Source organism: Carex rostrata, chromosome 14, assembly GCF_964058835.1.
Source record: "Carex rostrata chromosome 14, lpCarRost1.2, whole genome shotgun sequence".
Taxonomy (NCBI): Eukaryota; Viridiplantae; Streptophyta; class Magnoliopsida; order Poales; family Cyperaceae; genus Carex; species Carex rostrata.
Genome location: NC_135931.1, coordinates 725094 through 750990, shown reverse-complemented (window position 1 = coordinate 750990; position 25897 = coordinate 725094). Strand labels below are relative to the sequence as shown.

General features: G+C 34.3%; 1 protein-coding gene across 1 annotated transcript in view; it reads left to right on the top strand.

Moving 5' to 3' along the window:
* LOC144565255 (protein SULFUR DEFICIENCY-INDUCED 1-like) overlaps positions 1-22873 on the top strand; it is an 89837-nt gene extending 66964 nt beyond the window's left edge. The window contains exons 2-5 of the mRNA XM_078314964.1: positions 18982-19160; positions 21378-21590; positions 21794-21949; positions 22105-22873. Of these exons, the coding sequence (XP_078171090.1) occupies positions 19005-19160; positions 21378-21590; positions 21794-21949; positions 22105-22503 (924 nt within the window). The 5' untranslated portion in view covers positions 18982-19004 and the 3' untranslated portion in view covers positions 22504-22873. The remainder of the gene's footprint in view (positions 1-18981; positions 19161-21377; positions 21591-21793; positions 21950-22104) is intronic.
* Positions 22874-25897: the final 3024 nt, after the last annotated feature.

Here is a 25897-nt window from a genome sequence, read left to right as displayed (position 1 = left end):
GATTTTAGTACTGATATTCATCAATGAATAATGCTGGTGTTCTCCATCTCAACTTTTATGAGATATCTCCATTTGAAAGGGAGGGGATATCTCCATTTGTCAACTTAATATTTTAAAATAAGTGAATAACATATTTAATGAATAAAAGGGGATAGGAGAAAGGATATTAAATTTCTATGGGTATATATATTGGATATTAAGATGTTTTGATGGAGAAATTAGCTATTTCAAAAAATTTGATGGGTAGACCAGAAATTTTCCCAAGAAAAAAAGACCTATTACAGCAATTAATATCATTCAAACAATGGAACTTTTTTGGGAAATCTCGTTTTATGTTAATCGAAATTAAAAGTTGTGAAAAATCATTGAAAATATTGGTCAGTTACTTATAAATATTTATAAAATAATTATTCTTAAAATTTTTAACATATAATTTTTTTTTCCAACACATAGAATAAAAAAAATGGAAAACATACATTTCTGTTTTTTTGCAAAGCATCTTATCCTTCTTCTTTATTTTAAAGTTTAAACAAATGGATGCGTCAGATCCAGCTCAATAAAAATACACTTTATTAGAAGGCGAATAAGGTAATTCAGCCACACGTAAAAAATGGCTAAGGTTAGAAGATTTCCAGTTTCCAATTCTGAAATGGGACCCGAATTTTCAAGCGGGTCGTCGTTTATAGTCAGTTTGGGTCAGAATGCATGGTTTTCCGTATAATCTATGGACCTGGGGAGAGTTTAACAGCATTCTCAGCCCTTTTGGCGCTGTTGTCCTAGAAATTGACCCTGCTACTCGTTTCAGATATGATTACCGGTTTGCCAGACTCAGAATTGGCATTGGTGACCTCCATGTTTTACCCAGTGAACACAGCGTGAATCGTAGAAATGCCAATGGTTTCGTAGCCACACATGATTTGCATTTTGAGGTAGAAAATGAATCCACTGAAAATGTGAATGCATGGAGAGGTCGGTTGAATGGTCGGCCTTTTCCCAGTGGAACTCCATTTGGAGTTAGACCTCAGCCAAATGGGTCTGACTTGTCTATTCCCCCCCTATGCCTCCTCCAGTTAACATTCCCACAGGGTCCCATTCCGCATACATGGATGAAGACCTCCTAGATCCACCACCCAACCCTGTCATAACCCGCTCTGCTCCTCCAATATTTCAGCCATTGCGGCCGCTGAATTTCAGCCACATCTTGCATGGCCCTTCCCCACAACCCCCACGACAGAGAGGGATAGTTATCACTGAACAAGCACCTTCCCTACCTAAACCAATTCTTGGTGAGTCTCCTCCAAAAGGCAAAGGGAAAAGTACGTGCAAACAAGATGAACCATTAGAAGATGGCTATGAGACCTCTGACTCCGATGAAGACTCATTTCAAAACGCTCTAACTGCTATTTTTACAAAGGAGACAGGTGGCAGTTCCACCTCTGGTGCAGCTCCTACACAGGACACAACAACTCCTCCAAAAGCACCTGGGGGCCCAGCTGATCCTGATGATAGTGATGTACTACCTTTATATGAGCATGTACAAAGTTCTCACAGCCTTAGTGATCATTGTGAGCTGCTTGGAGACATTCTTGACAACATTCTTGATGAAGAACCTCTATCAGTCCGAGCCAAACGACTATTGAGGCAGAAAGAGAAAAACCATAAACTCTGTCCCACAACTCCTCCTCCAAAAGCTAAACCCAAATCAAGCAACAAGATACCTCAAGCTAACTCTGTTAGGTTCTCCCCTGCCAATAAAGTTAGAACCCAATCCAACAGAAAGCCAAGTGCTAGCCCCAGAAAACCATTTCAAGCTGCCAACCGCTCCTCCCACCGACCACGATCACGATCCAAAAAGACAACCAACTCCTCTTCTTCAGCTACAGCAGAAAAAGAAAGCATTGACATCTCAGCCAATCCCACTGAGCATGTTGATACACCAGCAGTGAATTTAGAGAATTACTATAGGCATTCACCAAGGCCAATTCCAAGGCGCAGTGTCCGCATACAGGTGCATACCACTCAAACCCCAATCATGAAACGAGCTCAAAAGAGAAAGGCTGCAAGTTCGACTAGACCGAAAGGTAATCCTTTATTGCAGTCTTACCCATATAATAGATTAACTATCGAACAAGTGAATGATCTGTTTAGGGTGTATCACATAAAATTAGGCACGTCACCCCATGAGCAAGCTGTTATTATAGCAGCAATAAAACACATGGGCAGACAGCAATTTGAGCAAGTTTTACTCAATTTACATTATAGTAATAATGACCAGAAAGGGGGAACCACCCTTAGTTTAGATCATCTCATAGATAGAATTGATACAGTAGGTCTTAAACAGGGTATTGACGTTGTTTTATGAATATTCTAAACTGGAATATACGGGGAATGAATGCCCCAAGGAAACGACAGGCATTAAATGACATTATACATCAACATAGCATAGATTTGGTCGCCATCCAGGAAACAAAAAAAGAAGAATTCTCAACTAGAATTTTGAATTCATTATCACATAGGATAGATGAATGGTTATATGTCCCTTCGATAGGACGCTCATGTGGAATATTGTTTGGGGGTGATAGTAACAAAATAAATCTCCTTTCCCATAGTAAACATAACTACTGTTTGAATGTCTTTTTTGAGAATAAATTAGATCAAACCACTTGGCAATTCACAATTGTGTATGGCCCCACACTTAGGAAATTTAAGGCTGAACTGTGGAGAGAATTAGATTTTGTTAGACAAGGTCAGACCTGCCCTTGGGTGTTGTGCGGGGATTTTAATGTCATTAGATATCAAAAAGAAAAATCTGATCCTACCTTTGATATAAAAATCAGTAAACAGTTGAGTTCTTTTATTAATAGACATAATTTGATTGAACACTCTCTTTCAACTAGACAATATACTTGGTCCAATGGGACCCAATTTGCTCTTCTAGATAGATATTTTACCAGCCTCGATTGGGATCAATTCTATCCTAATAGTGTAGTTAAGGATCTAAGTCGAAATGGTTCCGACCATTGTCCTCTAGTATTGCAGATAGGTAATGACTCTTCCCACCACCAATTTCAATTTAAATTTGACCCTCTTTGGTTGGAGCAAGAGGACTTTGTCCAACTCCTCCCTGTTTGGTGGAATGAAACCACCTTGACATTACCTGATATAGCAAAAAGCTGGAATAATAAGTTAAAACATATTAGAAAACGAATTAAGGGTTGGGCCAAAAACCATTATGGTCAAAAGCAAAAAGTCAAAAGTTCTATATTAACTAGGTTGAATGAATTAGAGATCATTCAGGAAAAGAGAGATATTACTACTCAGGAATATATAGAATGGAAATCCCTAAAAGGAAAACTTGAAGCGCTATATTTAGAAGAGGAAAAGTATTTGAAACAACGAGCCAAACAGCAATGGCTGGAGGCAGGAGATCAGAACTCTAAATTTTTTCATATAGTTGTTAATCATAGAAAAAGGAAAAATAGGATCAATGGTTTAGAAATACAAGGCCAACTTACCCATTCTTTGCCTGCCATTAAGGATCATGTATATGAGTATTATAAACATATTTTAGGGACCGAGGGGATTAAATTTGCTTCCCTGGAAAATGATTTTTGGAATGATAGGGATCAACTTACACTAGAAGAGAATATTTTACTCCAAACTCCTTTCACTTTAGAGGAAATAAAAATCGCTTTGTTTGCTTGTGAACCTAACGGTGCCCCTGGACCAGATGGGTTCTCATTTAAGTTTTACCAATACTTTTGGAATGTTGTGAACAAAGATTTATTGACCTTATGTCAACAGTTCTATCAGAATAGCTTGAAATTAGAAAAGTTAAATAAGTCTATTATATGCCTTATCCCGAAGGAGAAAGATGCTAAACATATTAGTAAGTATAGGCCTATTAGTCTAGTGAACTGTGTATTCAAGCTCCTTTCGAAATTGTTAACTCATAGACTTACTCCCATTATGACCAGAATTATAGATCAGAGTCAATCGGCTTTCTTGCCTAATAGGTATATACTTGATAATGTTGTCATAGGACATGAAATACTACACTATAGTACTCATAATAATCAGCAAGGTGTAGCAATCAAAATCGATTTCGAAAAAGCTTACGATAAAATTAATTGGAAATATCTCTTAGAAGTTTTAGCTAGTAGAAATTTCAATATTAGATGGATTCATTGGCTCAGAAATTGGCTCATTAGTTCTCACTCCTGTGTTAGCCTTAATGGAGAATTAACCCCATACTTTGCATGCAAAAGAGGGGTCCGACAAGGCGACCCTCTTTCCCCATACCTATTTATATTAGCCGCAGATTCGCTAAGTAAGATCTTTTCCAAAGGGCGACAGGCTCAAGTTATAACTGGCTTAGGGCCTCCTTGCTTTGAAAATCAGGCTATTACTAATTGTCATTACGCCGATGACACAATCTTATTTTTAGAAGCTCGGCACAAAAATGTTGAGGCAGCATGGTGGGCCATGCAAGCCTTTGAGGCCATTTCAGGCGTTAAAGTTAATTTGCATAAAACTGAATTGTATGCCATAAATACACCATTAGGAGATGAATTAGCTCAAATCTTTAGATGCCAAACAACCAACTTACCCATTAAGTATTTAGGACTTCCTCTACAGGATAAAAAACTTAGCTGTCAAGCATGGAGATTTTTAGTTGATAAAATTGCTAGTAAATTGCCTAATTGGAAGGGTCAACTTCTCTCCTTTGGAGGGAGACATACATTACTCAACACAGTGCTTTCATCAGTCCCATTATATGCATTATCTATTTTTAGGGTTCCTGACACAGTCATTAAAGATATAGACAAAATTAGATGTCGATTTTTTTGGCAGGGTACGGATAAAAGTAGAAAGAAATATGCTCTTGTTAAATGGGAAGCTATATGTCTACCTAAAGAGTATGGAGGGCTCGGTGTATTAGATTTAAAAGAAATGAATTCAGCTTTATTAGCCAAATGGTGGTGGAAATTTAAGGATCCTACATATCATAGTCGATGGAAAACCTTGATTACATATTTGTATTATACTCCAAATAATAAGCATTCATTATCTCCATTTTGGTCTAGTATCATGCAACTTGACTTGTTGGGACAATGTAGCATTAGGTATGAACCAGGTATTGATTCACAGGTGCGCTTTTGGGTTGACATCTGGCGAGGTCAATGTTCCCTTGCCACAACTTATCCTCATTTGTATGAATTATGTATTAACCCACAGGTGACACTCAATGAAGTGACAAATTCTCAGGGTCACTGTATCCACTTTAGAAGGACCCTAACTGGGGTCGAACTGTCAGAATGGAGTCAACTGCTGCATATCATTAGCACCACCTCATTCACACATGCACATGATAGGGTAGCATGGCGATGGGAAAAAACAAGGAGCTTTTCAGTGAATTCTTTATATAAATTGCTAAGTTTTGGAGGGATTATCATTCCTAATGCAATGGTGTGGTGGGATACACCAGTACCACACAAAATTAAGATTTTCATGTGGTTAGTTTGCAAAAACAGGATCCTTACAAAAGACCAACTTAGCAAAAGAGGTTGGCAGGGTAATAAGACATGTCAATTTTGTCAACAGGTTGAGACAGTGAATCACTTGTTTTTGCATTGCCCTTTTGCACAACAACTGTGGTTTTGGATGGGTAATACTCAACAGATATTCACACAATGGAACTCCATTAAAGATATCATGTCATTTGCTTCCACACTAACCAAACATCAAAAACACGGTTTTCTTATGGTCTTTAGTGGTCTCTGTTGGACATTATGGAAGCACCGTAATGAAATTTGCTTTCAAAATGCCCCTATTAAAACTGGGCGCCAAATTATACTTCTAATAATTTCAGTTGTTGAATATTGGACAGGTAATTCTAAGGTGAAGAAGAAAACGAAGACGGCCACTTGTGCCTGGATGCCTTCCGCAGATGCAATTGCAACAATCCCGCTGAGAGTTTGGATTCCTGGTGATGATCAAATGGTGGCGTATCAGGATCAAGACAAGGCAAGCGCCTCCCCTCTTTCCTCCTCTCCATCATCCCCTTCTTCACCTCCCTCCCCACCAGTTGTCAAGTGACTTTGGTTGCAGCCCATCTGAAAAATCCGTTGGCAGATAGGCCAGCATTTTAGTTTAGACGTTAGTTCCAGTGTTATAGGCTTTGGTTCTGTAATCGTTGGATATTCCTCTACTTTAAGATTTGATGTTGCATAGCTTTTCTCAATTCTGGGTTAGGTGATACATGAGGTGATACATGTCTTTTTTGAGATAAAGATGGAAAATGACTTTGAGGTGATTTCCATCCGTTAGTGGTTGCAGTATTTTGTAACTTAACTATGTTTCTTAATGAAGCAGGGTCTCTCACCTTTTAATCAAAAAAAAAAAAAAAAAAGGCGAATAAGGGGAAAGGCAGAATCAATCTTTTAACGTAGTGGTAAAAAATAATGTTCTCCCTATAGAAAGTCACAGATTCAGAGGTATTCAAAAGATCTTTGCTAAATTGCAATTTCAAGATAAGTATTGGACTGAATTAGGATCGGTCTTCTAAAAAGAAAGAAAGCACTAACTTTTAGGAATTACGGTTATTTGGTTATTTCACTCATTGTAAATGCATTTTTTAATTAGATGTTGTTAGTAGGTATTTGAAGCACTAACTTTAAAAAAAAGAAAGCCACAGATTCATAGAACTAATCAGCAACTAATTTAGGTTTGTAATATCCAACTTAAATGAAATGAAATGGGTAAGCATACGTATGCACAATTAGTTGTCAACGTGGCTTTAATTAGTTCAAAAAAAGAAACTGTTTGCCTCAACAAAGTCGGTTGGAGCTACACATGAAGATGGTTCAAATGTTTCTATTTGTTGTATCTTTATCATTTTTATTTTTAAAATAATAATAATTAAAAATTAATGTTAAAATAAAATCATTAGATATGATATATGTTATTTTTTATATACACATGTAAAAGGTCATGATATTTTGATTTTTTTTTATTAGTATAAAAGGTTTGTAAAAATACATGCTTTAATGTGGGTAAATTTTGGACGTTGATTTTTCAACTTGTTGATTCATATATAATCTAAATCAAAAAGTGCTATTTTTATGTGCGGGTGGAGAAAATAATATAGCTAGATCACATATAATTGTATCATTTTGACTTATAAATTATAAAAAAATTGTTATTAGAAAATTAAAGGTGAAGACATGATAGAGACACTAAAAATAAAGACATTTGAACTCTCCATATTTGTTAAACTAAGACCATAACTAGATTCCCAAAAAAAAAAAATATACCCTCGTCTAAAAAATGATAAACCCGAAATCTACTGAATCCTGAAAATTCAATATTTGACACGTCCGCCATCTCAATTCAACATTGATTGTAATATGTTTGTTTATTTATGTTATAGTCTGAGAAATTTTAACTACTAATTAGCTAACAAGTTATAAATTACGGTTAATTAGAATTTTTATTTAATTAAATGATGAACTGAATTGGGAATACATTTATTAAAACAACATACAAATTTTAAAATATTAAATTAGATCTGAAAAATTAATTCAAAGCATTAGATTCGAAATAAATAAATGCAGCGATGGAATGGTAAGTACAAACTTACGTGAAATTAAATTATAAAATTTATGACGTATTTAGGAATAAAGACTTAAGAAAATAACATATTAATTAAAATTAAAGGAAATTATAAAATAATAACCATTAATCAAAATTTAGACTAAGATCATAAATAAATTATAAATTTAAAACAACCAAAAGTTCGTACAAATATTTAACGTAAATTTCCGTTGATTTTTGTTATATAATTGGAATGCCTACTTTCATTTAATCGTTAAATGAAGTTAGGAAATTCGGAAATAATTTGACCGTTCGATTAAATCACGTCAAATCAAAATTTAACGTAAAATAGATAAATGAATTAGGTTATATAAGGATGCTATTAATTTACATAAAATGTACAAATTATAAGTTGAAATTTTGTAAATAAGAATTTTCATAAAAATAACATATATATAACTTGTGTGACATGTTAGAATTAAGTAATTTTATAAAGTACAAAAATTAAGAATGTTAATAACTATAATAAAAAATATTGGATGAAGTTATAATACATTATAATTTAAATGACGAACATTCGAAAATTCATATTAAATTTGAACAGCAAGTCTAGTTTATTTGTTAATTAAGAGGGTTATTGATTCATTGGATATTACAAAATTAAATTTCTTCCAACATTTGAAAGATCTCAACTGTTCAAATAATTAGCACAAATCTCAAAGCCACTTCCCTGTTGAATGTTTGGAGCAAGTTCACTCTTAACCAAATTTGATTTTTGGATCGGGTCCGCACCGCACTATTAAGAAAAATTGTTGCGTATTTTAACTTGATACCTACATCTGCATCACATATTCACATGTCATTGCAAACGATTTAAGGGTTTGCATTACTTCTGTTCGGTTATATATGCTGATAGCTGCATATATATATATATAGCCGATAAATTAATTATGCTATATATTGTTATGTGAGAAAATTGCCATGCAGGTTAATTAATTATTAATAGAAAGTTCTTCGTACAATCGTACTAATTCCCAACTGTACTATATATGGATTTGTATTTTTTGAAAAAATGTTTATAAGTCATTAAGAAAATCTCCATTCCTATATTATGCACGTAGATGTCCTGATCCGTCAACGGTTATAATTGAAAGATAAAATTTTGAATTTAATATCATTAATCTAGCTCTAATCAAATAATCTGTCTTCTTTTGATTAAATGCATTTTTTTTTATGTGTAGAAGTCTAAATTTAGTTAGAAACATACTCACCACGCATACTGCTACAATTAAAATTGAATAGAGGACAAAATTAGAGAGAAAATTAATTAATTTATTTCCTTATTTCTCCTCTTCAGCTATCTCTCATTCCTTATTTTCTTATTTAAGAATGATAATGGGAATATGATATATGTCTCGCTTGAAGAACATTAATTCAGACTGGATATTGCGATGTAACTGCATGCCATGATACAAGTTATATATATGTATCCAACTTACCCTCCCAACTTAACATGCACATGTAGCTTATCCCAGCACGACCTCGACCTTCCAGTTAGTCTCCACACCATCACACCAATCCAACTGCAACAAATTAAACATGCATGATTTCACCAGCACATACTCCTACACGAACCAATCGTTGTTCTATCCTCGGAAACATTACAAACCCTGCTATATCCCTCCTTGTATATATCATACCATAGAAGGTAAAGGTACTCTGAACAACACCAATATATCACCCCCTTCGCACACACTGGATTATCTGCACACCAATATGTGCCTAAATCTACGCTCTGGCTCGAACCGGTCCATTTGCCAATGTCCGAACGAAAGACAGTAAACTGGTACATAGATGTATCTCTATGGTAGCAATGTAGAGGTTGTACAAGTGTGAACCGATCCGGAAACTCGCAAGGTTCATAAGCAAGACCCATTTTATAGTTCGAATTTTTCTTCCAGCCGACACTTTCTGGTATAAACACCATCTCTTTAGTAGAAGGATTACACACACAAAGAGATGTCTTGTAACTGAATACACCTTCAAGAAGAAGGAGGCCATTTGTGGAGGAGACTAGCTTGAGTACGTAACCTTTGAATCAATAGAAATTATATTTTTAAGAGCATCTAGTGCGCACTAGATGCTCTTAAAAATATAATTTCTATTGATGGCTCCTCTGATTTGTTTCCCATTTTTTTCGCTCCTAATTTTTATCTCTCTCTGATTTTGCATAATGGTAATGATTTGCAATATATAGTTGAATCTGTTATGGATTCGAAAAGTTTTGATTGGGGAAATTTGTATAAATTAATAACAAATTGTTATTGATTGCATTAATTAAGAACCTGATAGATGTTTGGCTAGGATCAAAACATCAAGAGTAAGGCTTGGGTGCTATGAATAGCATAAGGTCATCTGTGTGCAGCTCAGTAAATTGGTTATATAATTAATTTATAGAATACCAATTTTTACTATTTTTGATAATTTATGAAAAATGACAAAAAATAGTCTAAAATATTGATAAATTTTCTTTTATTTTCAAACATCAATAATTAATTATCAAAAAAAATAATAATTCAACAACAATACAACTGATTGAACAGTTTTTTTAGATCAAACGTTATTGTTTTTCACCTTGTTAGATACGGAACTGATCCAAGTCAATATTTTTTCCTTTGTACCTAAATATAAGTGATGCTTGTGTTAATTTATTGGTCAATTCATTCCTTATTTTATTCTTAATCCAAAAATTAGAAGGGATTACTATCAAATATAAAAGACCAAACATTAGAAGAGAACGAGAGGATAGATTTACAAAAATACATCTTTAACTGGTTAGCAAGACTAATAGCGCATCAAAAAGTGCTTTTACAAAGAAAATTTGTCAGATTAATTTGTACGTCAAATTAAGAATGAAATTATGTAAAATCAAGAAATTAAATTAATATCCAGTGCTTTGCACTTGCTACTACGTGAAGAACCAGTGCTTTAAAGCCTTTCCTCAATTTACAGTTACTGAAGATCTGAATAAAAAATATTCAATGGACTTAATTTTCATAACATGTTAGACTAAAGAACCAAGAATTTGCATTGCATGCATCAAAATTAATAAAGTAATTAATGGTGAAGCTAGCTAGTAGGAAAACTTGGATATATGATAAGCTAGCAGTTCAATTATTAGACTTTCCTCTTAGAAAATCAGCTGGATGGCGAGCATGCATGATTAACTTAATTTCTATATTAACAATTGAACAGAAACATGCATGTCTAATAGAGTAAAGATTTAAGTCCCCGCTGATTAGTTCTCTATTAGTCCCCCTAACAACCTATCATCATTAATATGCAAAGTCAATTGTGCTTGACTCCTCTCTCTCTTCCGATAAAAAAAAAAAGCAAAATCATATTCACACTCTTCACGGCCTCTTCATGTCCTTCACGGCCTCTGTCTCTTCTCTTTCTCGGCGTGGTGCACCGTCGAGATCCGGCGAGGAGAGCATAGTGCACCGTCGAGATCCGACAAGGAGAGCGTGGTGCGCCGTTGAGATCCGGCGAGGAGAGCGTGGTGCACTGTCAAGATCCAACGAGGAGAGAGTGGTGCACCGTCGAGATTCGGCGGGGAGAGCGTGGTGCACCATTGGAGGGGGTCCATGCTAGCCCAGCCAAGGTTGTCACAGTGCAACATATGAATACTTTATTTGTTAGATATGAATACTTCAGTTGTTAGATATGCATACTTCATATTACATATGAATACTTCTTGGAAAATGTGGGATGAGAGAGATGAATCTGACTTTGAATTTTGAATTGTATAAATTATTTCGAACATGTATGAATACTTCGTAATCGTCAGTATGAATAATTCTTTAGTTAGATATGAATACTTCATTGTTTTAGATATGCATACTAGTCTGTTGAGAATATTTCTTGGTCACAATCTGAGCAGGTGTGAATATTATTAGGTCAGATGTGAATATTGTTAGTGTCATGTGTGAATACTTCATTAGTTAGATATGAATAGTTATATATATGAATATTTCATTTGTTAGATATTGAGTACTTCATTAGTTAGATATGAATACTTCATTTGTTAGATATGCATACTTCATGTTAGATATGAATACTTCTTGGAAGAGGTGGGGGTGAGAGATGAATTTGACAATGAATTTTGAATTGTATAAATTATTTCGAACATGTATGAATACTTCGTAATCGTCAGTATGAATACTTTTTGGAAGAGGTGGGGTGAGAAAGATGAAACTGACTTTGAATTTTGAATTGTATAAATTATTTCAAACATGTATGAATACTTCATTTGTTTAGATATGAATACTTCTTTATTTAGATATGAATAATATATAGATTAACTGTAGTGGTCCCCAATCTTGGCAAATGTCGCTTTCAGACGATTGCGGTCCCCAATCCAGGCTGTCACAAGACGTCAGCGGTCCCCCTGGTCGTTACTGGTCCCCTCCAGCTTGTGTTTACATATGACGAATGGTTCTGATAATAAGTATGAATACTATAAATTCGTAGGTATGAATACTATACGTTTTGACTATTAATAAAATAGCATTAATCTTGCTCTTTGGTGGTAGTTAGCACGTTTTAACTATTTTTTTTGTCTTTTAGTGTGGGGGATAGATAGGGGACTGAAGTAGGAGGACTGTTAGTCGATCCCTGTCTAATAATACCCATTAATAGAAATGATTAACTTTCTAACAATAACTTTTTTAATTAAGTAGAAACTGTTAGAACAAATTCCAGTAAAATAACTGCAAACCCATTATTGAAAATGAATCTAACCAAGCAAATTAAATAACTACAAGTGAGAACAAATCTGATATATATATATTTTCATCTGTACAATCATAGGACGATAAAGTTGCATATGAAAACATAAAGAAAAAGAATAATGAAAAGCTAATTGAGAATCCCTCTCTCATTTTCTTCAAAATTCAACCAATTTAGAATCCTATCATCACCACTCCTCTCCTAAGAGTAGTACCGAATTACAATTGAAATAGAGAGTAGAGGTGTTATGTTGTATGCTCATTAAAACTCGATCATCGAGTATATTAATTTCTTAATTCGTGGAAGTAAATATAAATGCTTGAATAATTTATAGATATTGTTGAATGCGATTGTTCCATAAAACAGCTGTATATTTTAAATATATACGTACCATCAGTGGCGGAGCCATCATGTAACAGGGGTAGGTAATTGTCTACTTCTGAAATATTAAAATCGACAATAAAATAGTATATTTATACGTTGTCCGGCCTACTCTTGGATATTAGATTGCTTATCCTTGTCCTTTGACAATCCAACCAAATGAATTAAATTACAAATTGCAACTGACAATTGACTAAAATTGTTGAGTACGTGTTAATGTTTTTTCTTGATTTATGTTTAAACCTGATTTATAATTTGGTCATATTGGTTAAAATGATTCAAGTATATAAGTTATTTTTACCCACTTGCCCGATAACCCGAAACTTTTTTGCCCACTTCTGACTCAAATCCTGGCTACACCATTGAGTACCATCAGTTCAGATGTAGACTTGTTGCACTTGCTACTCTTCTTAGGGGTCCTCTCATTTGATGGCTTCTTTGCAGCTTCCATCACAACTTCATAAATTGTTGATAAATTATTGATCATGCTAAATAGCTCCCTCTACATGAAAACAGACAAGTAATTAGCTAGTAAATATTTGATCTAATATAGTTTAGTTTTTTTAAGTAAATGAAATATAGTGCCAAGAAAGCTAGTTATAAATCCAAAGAAGGCTCCAGTACTAAAAAAATCATCCTATGGTTTATTACTGTTTGATATGGATTCATAATAACAATCAAGCACAGAACCTGGAACTTTTTATATGGTTTATTACAGGAATATTTGTTTGTTTGTATTTATATTGAGTTAGGATCAAATAAGAACAACACAGTAAATATAATTGTGAGTATTTATTAAATTTATGGTCCCAAAATTTCCAGCACCATAAATATATGTTGAGAATATAAATAGTTAGAGGAGTAAAATTGTAAAATAGAAAGAGTAATAGGAAGTTACCGTTAGATTCCAATGTTAGTAGTACTTGGTACCAATGGGCAACGGTACAATAAGTCTAGACATTATAAATACCCATCATCTCTTGTTATATAACATAGTAATATATCAATAGAGAAACAAAAATATCAATATCAATATTTAATACAAAATATTCTGTCTCATTCTTCCTCTAAATTTTACATGGTATCAGAGCGATTATGAAAAAACCGATAACAATATCCAATAATAGGTGAGGGTCAAGGGATCAAATTTCATTTATGATGACACAAGATGTGTCAATATTACATTTTATCTAAAATTGCAAGACATAAGCCTAAAAATGAAAATGAAAAGCAAAAGAAATATACTTAAAAAAAACATACAAAAGGGAAGCTGCCAAAGTAATTAAAAGAAACTAAAAGGTGCTGTCTCCGAATTGTTCTCATTGAACCTCTCTGACATCTGTATTATACCAAAAATTCTGAATCGGACCAGCATGTAACTGCACTAGTATGTAGCTCTTGATCTATTTCTTTTACCAGTATGTAGCTGCACTACATTGTTCTCAGTGTAACTTTCTGACAGCCGTTATTCTTACCAGAAATCCTCAATAGAACCAGCTGTTGATCTCTTTCTCTATTCTCTTACCAGTATCTGCACCGATTTTTGTTGATCTGCAAATACGCGTCGACGCTGTTCTCTCCACACAACAAAGCAGACTGTCATCTGAATCTATCTGACAGTTTTCTGGTTTGAGCTGATGATTGCTTGAGTGTAGTTCATCTGTGTAAAGTACTGACAATGCACTGTATTTGCATTTTTATCCCAGAGTTTTTCAATAATCTCTGCTGTGACCCAGCATTGCCCAAAAATATGTTGCAGTGATATTTAATCACTGTGACCTGAGCATAAGTTAGAGCAATTATTTAACATCTAAAACAAAAACACAAGCAATTACTTTTCACTTATATTGAAAAATGTGCTGTAATTCTATATTATTTCTTGTTCCATGCTGAATATACTCTCAAAAGCAAAAGCAAAAGACAATGGAGGAATATACTCCTTGGTTTCCACCTTTCTCAAGCTTATTTTTAAATGGGGTGGTAACACAATTGGCTAGAAAAAAAGATCCTAGAACCATAGCTACCCAAAGGTCGAGAGTTTGAGCCCCACTCACAACTTCGCAGCTTCTACAAAGATTTTTAAAAATAAAAAATCTCTAGTATATCAATGGCCTGTGTTGGTTGTTGAATTACAACTTGTGTCTCAGGGTTATGATGTTGGATCCTGGATATGAAATGTACCAGTATAACTATGAGCACAAACCATTTATTATCTATTCAATTGAACTACTTTAGTGCCTCACTAAAGACCATTGAAAATCAAATAAAAATAAAAATAAAAGAACAAAGCAACTCATCTTAATTAACGCTGTCTATTGACTCTCTTCCAATATCATACTGAATCTTTTTAGTATGAGATGAATGGGGAAGTGTCAGGCTCAATGCTGGTGTACATAACCAAGTTCTTTTGGTGGGAGTTTGGCTATTGGCGTACTATATATAGACATATATATAGCTCATGCATGAGGTCAAACATCAATCAACTAAAACTTTATTGATTAAGATTGAATTAAGAAAGTTTCACAAAATTGTAGCAAAGCAATTAGAGCTAAATTTAACTTCACCCTCCAGCCCATGAAATTGTTTGCACAAATTTAATTAGTGATCTCGCAGTCGACCAATTGGAGAGGAGAAGGAGAAGAAAGGCGCAGAAATCAGCGGTTAAAAGAGGAAGGAAGAGAGAGAGGTGGAGCAGTTATAAGAAAAAAGAAGAACGATTGAAAAAAAAAATGGATAGATTTTAACTAAGTCGTCAAAATCAGATACGGGAAATTCATTTTCTAGCACAGAAAGGAAGGAAGATGACTATTAGATAGAAGAAAATATTAGGCATTTTTCTAGCACAGAAATGATGTTAAATTTTTATGAGAATATTGAATATTATGGTGATTTTATGATAATATTGACTATTTCAAAAGTTTACATAGGTACACTAGAAATTTTCTCAAAAAAAATAAATGCAAGTAATTTTATTTTTAATTTGATATTCTTTGCTTTTGCAAATGAAAAACACTAATGCTTTGGTTGCTTTGTATTTGAGATTACAAGTCATGTAGCTTTTATTTATTTATATATTGTTATTATTATTATGTATCAATTTAAGTTAACAAAAAATGTTCAGCATTCTTAAATTACAAGTCATGTTGCTTTGTAGTTGAGATTGCAATAGTTAATTTGATTGGTACATGTAATATAATAAATATATTGTCACCAGTTTTCGCCACGTGCAGACCGTATACAGTCGCATTGACCAATATCCGATATTTTAATAGCATTAAAGAAAACAATAAATTAATCGGCAGTTTCGCTTTCCTCAAAATTTTCAAAATAGCACTTTTTTTTTTTTTTTTTTTTTTACAAAACTCCGGCTCCGCTCACCACCATGGAAATAAATCTGCTGTTATTTTTGAGATTTGCACAGGAAATTTTTCTTCTTTAAAATTCGTACATAATTTTTTTTGAATAGTTAAGATCAAAATAACATATTTATGTTATATTTTTTTTTTTAAATAACAACATATTAAGGGGTGGATTCCGGATTTTGATCAAAGGTAGGCACAAATTAAATGCAATTTTTTTCATGACGAATAAAAGTGGAGTAGCGAATAGGAATTTAAAAAAAGATATGGCGTGACCGGATACATCGCGACATGGTACGTTTCGGTCACGGCACGACATATTTGCCGATCACGTGTTGTGACTCACATGTCCCATGCTGTGACAGTTCGCGTGACATCAACGTCATGCGAAAGATTTAATCGCAGCATAGCTCGTGGTCACATGAGTCACGTGTAATTAGGACCATTAAATCTTGATCGAATAGTAAATCTTGACTAAATATGACCAAATGTGACAAATCGGTCACGTGTGGTCAAAGTGTGACTAACGTGCCGTAATCATCTTTTCAAATTTGATCACAGCGCAGCATATGACACATAAAAATCTAACTTGGTCATGACACAACACGTGATTCAGGAATATGTACAAATTTATTTAGAGGTAGATACAAGTTTAATTTACCACTAAATCTAACAAATATTTCAAATCCAGAGATAGACAAGTGTCCTGCATCCGCCACGTACGAGATTAGATTTATCTCTGTTTCATTTATTTGTCAGTAACGACCTTCTTTTGGTGTTTTATTTTACTTGAGAATTAAGATGTATGTGAATTGTGGTATTATAAGTTCAGCAGTCATGTTCGGCATCCCCAGTCTAAAAATGAAAGATTAAAATTTTAAACTGTACTGAAGAGTTCATGTTCGGTATAAAAGAAATATTCTATTATGGGAGAAGAAAATACCAGTATACCACCTCTAATAAGCTCATATAAAAGTAAAACAAATGACTCAAATGACCTATGTACGGTAAGAAATAACATATTAGACTATTAGTCCATATACATTTGAATACTTATCTATATTTTTCTTGATAACTCTTGATGCTAAAGTCTCAACTAAAATTTCTATAACTCTACTTAAAACAAAGTAAATAAAGTATGCAATATACAATAACATTGTAGTATATTTTTCGGTTTGGATTTCGCTCTTTCCCCCAAGCGAAGAAAGAAGAAAAAATTCTAGTTATGTCACTTTCTTTTTCTTCCGCATTCTTTTATTTTGCTCCTCTCATATTTTTTAGTTATCATCTCCGATATAGTGATACTCTTTCTCGTCTCTATCTTCTCATAGAGAGAGAAAAATGAGAGAAAAGAGAGGGAGCTGTTAGAAATAATAGAACCGCAAAATATTCAAGATTAGAATTATCGCAACGAAATGCAACTTGATCTTGGAGGTTCATTTCTCGTAGGTTTTTCAGTCCACCCTCTTCTCGTCTATCCTCCTTGAGTGCTTGTTGGAAACACGCCACAGCGATATACCGAACGTGTCCCACTGATTCACAACCGAAGTACCTAGTACCAGGGGCGGAACTAGAAAATGTAAATAGGGGGGCTAATCTATAAAATGTAATATATGAAAAAAATTAAAAAAATGTGACTAGTGGGAATTGAACCCATGACCTCACACGTAACAACTATAACTCAAACCACTAGACTACTAACAAACATTTGTTATTTCATGAGGGGTGCTAGACTATATAAAAGTTCAAAAAACTCAAAAGTTTAACTAAAGTTTAATATACATAATTAAGAATTTTAAAATCATAGGGTGGCTTAGCACCCTCTGATCTATACATAAATCCGCCCCTGCCTAGTACTCAGGTTTATTTCTTTTCTGAAATTTCTGTATGTGTTTCTCTTTTTATGAAATTGTATATTCTAAATGAGAAGTATGTCATTCTATTTATAGAGAATGAAGAGGCTCTTGCGAAAGGACACATCTCTACAACGCACCCTTCGTCACATTAAATAGTTTACATACCAAAAATTTAACTATCCTTTTCAACGCATCTCTAACAAGATCTTGTTTCTAAGGAAATAGGAAGATTTGCCAAGCCGATCGGAGCCGAGAGTGTGGTATTGTCGGAGCTTGCATAAAATCTTTATCCTCATCTCGATCGAAGTGCGATAGTGAGCAAATCCGCCATCGGAGCATGGCGACTATCAGACGAAAGCGGATCTGATTGTGGAGAGAGAGAAAAAGAGATAATAGAATATTTAGAGCGTAGATAAGTAGAATAAATAAGTTTAGGTATATTTTAAATTAAGTCATCTTATAAAACATAACCCATTTCAAACGGAAGAACCTGTGGTACACCAACCAAAATATGGAACCGTGAATCAATTACAGTATTAATATATATAGCACTCGAATTTGACTATATATTATCAAATAGGGAACTCCGAACTCGTCAATAGAAATTCCATTAATCAATTACAGTATTAGAAAACCGATGCTGCCCATTAAATTTAGTATTTTCTTTAGGCTATAATAAAATCGGCCAATATGGTCCCTCCGGTTTTGGGAAAATCCACACGTAAACCAATTTAGCGGGTAAGATGCATCGGCCCACTGGAACAGGTCCACATCCATTCCGCGGCCGTCTATCTACTTCACACCGGGCCCACACCCCAACCTCCAATTGTTCAATCCTTCACGTAGACGCTTTTCCATCCCGGTTCACCCCCCTTCTCTTTTCTTTCCCAATTCATCTCTTTCTCCTCTTCCCACCTCTATCTAGATTCTAGATCAAGAGAGAAAACCAAACCGAGTACTCTTAATTATCTCTATTTGTTTTTCTCTGGAGTGATGAAGGTGATACTCTAAACAGGAGAAAATGGAATTGAATATGAATAAGGATAGTTCTACTCCCTCTCCCTCTCCCTCTCCCTCTGCTGGAAAGAGGAAAGGAGGAGACAAGAAGGATCTGTTCCATGTTATACACAAGGTTCCAGCTGGTGATAGCCCCTATGTTCGAGCTAAACATCTTCAGGTTTTATTTATTTCTTTTATTTATCATTTTTTATATAGCCTAATCTATCGTGTCTATATTATTTCTTCTATTGGAAAGGAAATTAATTATTATATAGTGTGATCTCCTTGTTCTTTTTTTTTTTTTTTTTTTTTTTGCCACTTTTTAAGGTTTGCGTAGGACTGAAGTTTCTCAACAGTAATTTTGGCGTTTCATGCTTAAAGAATACTTTTATAGCTAGTCTAGTGGCTTCGACAAGCTTATGCTCTGTTGTCGTATTCCATTAGTCCATGATTTATAAAACAAATTGCCAAGCAAAACAAAAATAATTGATTGTTGCTTTGTAACTGGAGATACCTAGATGTAATTATATTATACATGTGTAAATTTGTTAGCATATTCTTAACATTTCCAAACAATATTATTTTACAGTTTACACGGGCAATGTTCATTATTATGACTATTTCTATAAATTACAGGAACCCACTTGCTTTCCCATAATAAATAAACTATAATGAGTAAAGCTAGGGTGTGATGTGGTCAGCAAGAGGGTTTGGTGAGCACAACTCCAAAAGTATATTGAATCAATTTCAAATGCTAAATTCAAACTGTTGAAATTCATGTACTTTATAAGTGATACATGTATATGCAAAATTTTACATGTAAATGCATCACTTATGAAGTACATGGATTTCAACAATTTGAATTCGGTGTTTGAAGTCGATCTGATATACTTTTGAAGTTGTGCTCACCAAACCCTCTTGATGAGTACATCACACCCTAGCTTTGCTCAACTACAATTGTGTACCACAAATTAGTAATTAGTAGTTAATTAGTTATTCGTACAAATGCAATTTGACCATTTTGACTCCATATAACAGGTTAATTATTGTAATTCATATGCTATAATAGTATGATGATGCTTATGTTTTGATTTATTTATTTTTCATTATAAGCAAGGTCTAAATTTTGCAATTTCAGTTATGACAATGCAATTATATAGAATCATTTAAATGAAAAATCAATGTGCTATAAAATGATTAAAGCAGCTCATATTTTTCCGAGAAGATTTCGTCATTTATTAATTGTTCAGGCCTAGCCAAATCTTTAGGATCTACGGAGAGCAGAGTCATTTAGTATTGGAGCACTGTTAGCATTGATAACATGCATATTCAGTATGGCGGCAAGTAATCAAACACTGGCGGAGAGCAGAGTCATTTAGTATGGCGGCAAGTAATCAAACACTGGCGGTTCATGAAGTGATACTGACACAAGCTGATGATTTACTGGTATGGAGATGGACGCAGAGCGGAACATACAGTGCAAATTCGGTTTACAAGATTATGACCGGTGCAGGGAAAATCGGATGGCACCTGGTTGGCAGCTGGAAGCTCCGTATACCCCCAACTGTAAGATTGTTCCTCTTTCTACTACTCAAAGGGAAGGTCCTCACCAGAGACGTCATGAGAAGGCGAAAGTTCAATTGCGAGCTCGGATGCGAAATGTGTACCCACAACCAACCGGAAACAGCAATTCACCTATTTTTCCATTGCAGATTCGCTACAGACATCTGGTCGAAACTGGGAAGACCCACTAATTTAGATTATCTGACAATCCAAGAAGCATGGGAAAAGGAGGCTGTTGCAGACCCGATCCTAACGGCCTGTGCAATTTGGGAAATTTGGAAAAGCAGAAATCTGAAGATTTTTGAGAATAGAATGGCTCCAATTGATGTTACAGTGCAGTGGATTGTGCACGAGGCTACACTCTGGAAGAAATTTTGTTAACTAGAGGGAGATAGTTGCAATTTTGTTTTTGGATTGGAAAGCGTTACAATTGGGAAGAAGGGCTGGGGGGCAGCTGTAGGTTTTCTGTTTGCTGTTTCTGTGTACCTGTATGTAGCAAGTTGTGTAACGCTGTGATGTAACATTTTTATTTTATAATATAATATCTGACAGCAGCTGTCAGTTCATTCAAAAAAAAAGATAACATGCATATTCCATAGAATAAACATTTTAAAATTTCAAAAGTATCAGAAAGTTTTGCATGTCAACAGTTCAAGTCCCTACTTACAATATTTAGTGTATCATGTCATTAATTTTTTTATTTTTACTTGAAAGGATGGAAAGAAAAATGAGGACCACAAATGAAGACGGTATTATTTATTGTTGAATTTTGGAGTTAAATTAGATGCTTATATAATAGAATGACAAAAATTAATTATTTGTTGTGTGTCAGCTTGTGGAGAAGGATCCAGATGGTGCTGTTGTATGGTTTTGGAAGGCAATAAATGCAGGTGATCGAGTCGACAGTGCTTTGAAGGACATGGCAGTGATCATGAAGCAACAAGACCGCACAGGGGAGGCTATAGAAGCAATCCGCTCCTTCAGACATCTCTGCTCTAAACAAGCACAAGAATCCCTTGACAACCTCCTAATTGACCTCTATAAGGTAAAAAATAATATTTTGATTTTGTGAAGTGTACACGTCAAATTCACACTTAGAATTTAAGCCTATTTCAATAGTTTTCATCACTACTCTGAACTTGGGAAATCAATTGCAAGCACTTAAACACTTTGTTATGGTTTGTGGTTGATTTTTTTTGGTCTTTTTGGTACACAATGGGTGATGCGTAACTTAATTTCTATTGGCAGAAATGTGGAATGGTGGAGGAACAGATAGATCTATTAAAGCAAAAGCTAAGGATGATATATTTAGGAGAGGCTTTCAATGGGAAGGCAACTAAGACAGCTCGATCTCATGGCAAGAAGTTTCAAGTCTCAATTCAACAAGAGACCGCTAGAATTCTGGCAAGTTTAACTTGAACAATTTACATCGCTAATTATGCAAACACAGTTTCAATATATTTTATTAACCAATATGGTGTAAATTGTAAGCATAGGCCATAGAACAAAGCTCAAGTAACTAATGGCATGACATGTAATTATGTATGGATATTTAACAGGGTAACCTTGGATGGGCATACATGCAACAAAACAATTACGAAGCGGCTGAAATGGTGTACCGGAAAGCCCAATCAGTCCAGCCCGATTCGAACAAAGCTTGCAACCTTGGCCTTTGCCTAATGAAGCAAGGCCAACTTGACAAGTCACACCAAGTGTTACTAGATGTCGTGCTAAAAAAGCTCCCGGGCTCTGACGATGGCAAGATTGTTGATCGTGCCAAAGAATTGATAAATGAGATCGAAACGATGCGGCCCACCCTGTCACTGTTTGAAACCGATTTTAGTGGTGAAGAGGATATCATTGAGAGACTTGATATTGTGTTCAATGAATGGACCCCTTTCAGATCCAAGAGGTTGCCTATTTTTGAAGACATTTTAAGGGATCAGATAGCTTGTTGATTTGTATTATTTGTTCATTTTTGTTGGTTAGTTTTTTTTTTTTTTTTATTTGTTCAAGGGGCTTCTTGTGATAAATTTGATTGTTACATAGGTGAGAAGCGCAGCTGGCATCTCCCAATTCTTTATAATTAAATTGGAGGTGATCCAAATCTGAATGCGAGCTTCTGGGTCATGTATAATTTAGTTCGATGCTGCCAAATAAGTAGTTGGGTTCTTTTTATAAGACCCAAGTAGTTAAATAGGTGTTGAGAGGTAAATAGAAATTAATACTTGAATTGTGTATCTATCTGTTTGTGCATCACCATCTCTGTGATTCTCTAAACTGTAATTTTGATCATAATAAAGTTTATTTTAGAATTTTGCTTTAAAATGTCTCATGAGTTCTTATTTCGTCTAAATTTTCTGGTTTCTCAACTTGGAAATGGTAAGCAGTGCAATGACCAGACAATTAATCAACCCAAATTGTATATCATTAAAAATTACTTATTTCCTATGTTGTATGGATACGGGTATTGTATCCGATACGATACAGATACAGCGATATGGTAATTTTAAAAAATCTAGAATACTATACGCCTATTATATATATTATTTTTTATTATTTTATATATTGTATTTAGATAATCATAACTTAAATTAAATTTGTACAAAAAAATAAAGACTTAATCTAAGTTAAATACTATATCTATTAGAACATATCATATGTGATACTCTAGTGTAGTGGTTAAAGATTTTGATGCTCAATGGGAGGTCCCAAGTTCGATTCGCTGACAACAGGAAAAAAAAAAAAAAAGACATTTGCACCGGGCCACAGGCGCAGCTCATGGGTTCGATCTACTGTATCTGTGGCGTATCTGTTGAGAATGAAGGATAAGTCAGACCCGTTAAGCTTTAGATCCGTTTAGAATTAAATAGAGCTACTAGTGATAAAAAGTTGTCGTTAGTACTGTAAAGTTGTCGTTAGTACTGTAGCTTACTGTATAGGATAGGCATATTACCGTTATATTTATTTTTCTCCAACTATATAAGAAACCCACTGTACAAATTAGATTATGAATGAAATATACAATTTTCTCATTCATCTCTGTCTAAAACTCAGAAACTCAACATGGTATCAGAGCTGTAGTTCAGATCCTGACTCAAGACAGAAAATTAAAATCACAGACAAGGACTGTGATTTAAAGAAAAAAAACTGAGCATCTGTTCAGCAAATCTGCAACAGCACCAGCAGCTGAAAAAATTGAAAAAATCACCAATACAAAATTCCGCAAAACCGACTTTGGTAAACCCGATTCAAAAAGAACTGGGCAGTACATACTGCAAACAGTCACCCAAACAACAAGACTGATTGCGTACCAGCAAATCAGCACCCAAAAAAAATCAATCAGAAAATCTGATTATATACTAGAAAAGCCAAGCATAATATCTGTTCTTATCAAAGTTCAGTAAAATCAGCAAGGCAAGTACCAAAATCGAAAAATGGGACAAGCCTCTTCTTTAACCCAATCGGAAGAAGCAAGGGGCGTCACCATGGGTGGTTCGCAAGCTACCAAAGGCGAGCGATACGGGATCCAAGGTTGCGCCGGAAAAATTCCCCAATTCTCAAACCACCACGCAAATCCTAACCCTAGATCGGCTCCCGAAAAATGCACGAATTGTAAGAAAGAAGGCCACAGAGAGGACCGTTGTTGGTTTCTTTACCCCCATCTCCGATCAAAATGCAAGGCGGTGGAGATAGGAGGAATCGGAGGTGCTGATCGGGAGAAGGAAAAAAAATGGGCGGAGATAGAGAATGAAAGGGGAAGAGACTATCCAGCGTTAAACCTAGTGGGTCCAGAAATCAGATCCAAAGAATTAAAATCCTCCAGCGGGTCAAACGGGTCAGCAGTGGATCCCATGCGGCAAATGCTACAACAACTCACTATGATGCTATATCAAAAACAAGAAAATCAAAAGACCTCTGGTATGGCAGCCTATTTTACTCATAATTTTCAAAATAAGAAATGGATTCTAGATCCTGGTGCTACGAACCATATGACCGGAAATAAAAATTTGTTAGATAATTTTGAAAAATACGAAACCAAACAATTTGTTACGGTTGCAAATGGTGACAAAATGGAAATTCTTGGAGAGGGTTCAATAACTATTTTTTCAAAAATAATTCCAAATGTCTTGTTTATAAAGAATTGTACATCCAATTTATTATCCATTGGTAAAATCGCAAAAGAATTAAATTGTGAGATTATTTTTTCATCAAAAAAAGGTAATTTTTCAAGAATGGTTAACCAAATATATGATTGGTGAAGGATATTTCGAAAATGGACTCTATTTTTTGAATGAAGAAAAATTTAATTTTAATGCTAAAAAGGAAGAAATGAGCATTATTTGGCATAAAAGAATTGGACATCCTTCCGATAAAATCTTAAAAAGTCTTTTTAATTTTTCTAGTTTAAATAATAATGATTGTGAAATATGTAAACTAGGAAAGCATACTAGATTACCTTTTAATTTATCAAGTAGTAAAAGTGAAAAACCCTTTGATTTAATACATTCGGATGTATGAGGTCCCGCTCCAATTAACTCTTTTAATGGATACAAATATTTTGTTATCTTTATAGATGACTTCTCTAAAACAACTTGGTTATATTTATTAAAAAAATAAAAGTGAAGTGTTTTCACATTTTTTAGATTTTTATAACTTCATAGGAAATCAATATGAAGCAAAAATTAAAACTTTTAGATCCGATAATGGAACGGAATTTATAAACCAAAATTTCTCAAATTTTTTCAAAGAAAAAGGAATTTTGCATCAAACAACATGTGTCTATACACCCGAACAAAATGGTGTTTCCGAAAGGAAAAATAGACATTTGCTTGAAATGACTCGGGTACTTTTATTTCAAAACAATGTACCAAAATCTTATTGGTCGGATGCCGTTCTTACCGCGACATATTTGATAAATAGATTGCCAAGTGCTAATTTAGATTATAAGAGTCCATTAGAAATTCTTTACAAAAGAAAACTCAACATTGAGCATTTACGAATTTTTGGTTGCACATGCTATGTACACAAAAATAAACAAGACAAGTTGGATTGTACCTCAATTAAGGCTATTTTTGTGGGTTATTCATCACAAAAAAAGGGATACAAATGTTATGACCCAATAAATAAAAAATTGTACATCTCTAGGGATGTAACTTTTTTTGAAAATGAGCCCTATTATAACCAAAATCATGAGAAAAATATTGAAGAACCCTTTAAAGAAATTGCATTACCTCAATTCACAATAGAAGAGGTAAGACCAATAGAAATTGATATTGCAACCGAAAATGAAAATGAAAATGAAAATGAAAATGAAAATGAAAATGAAAATGAAAATGAAAATGAAAATGA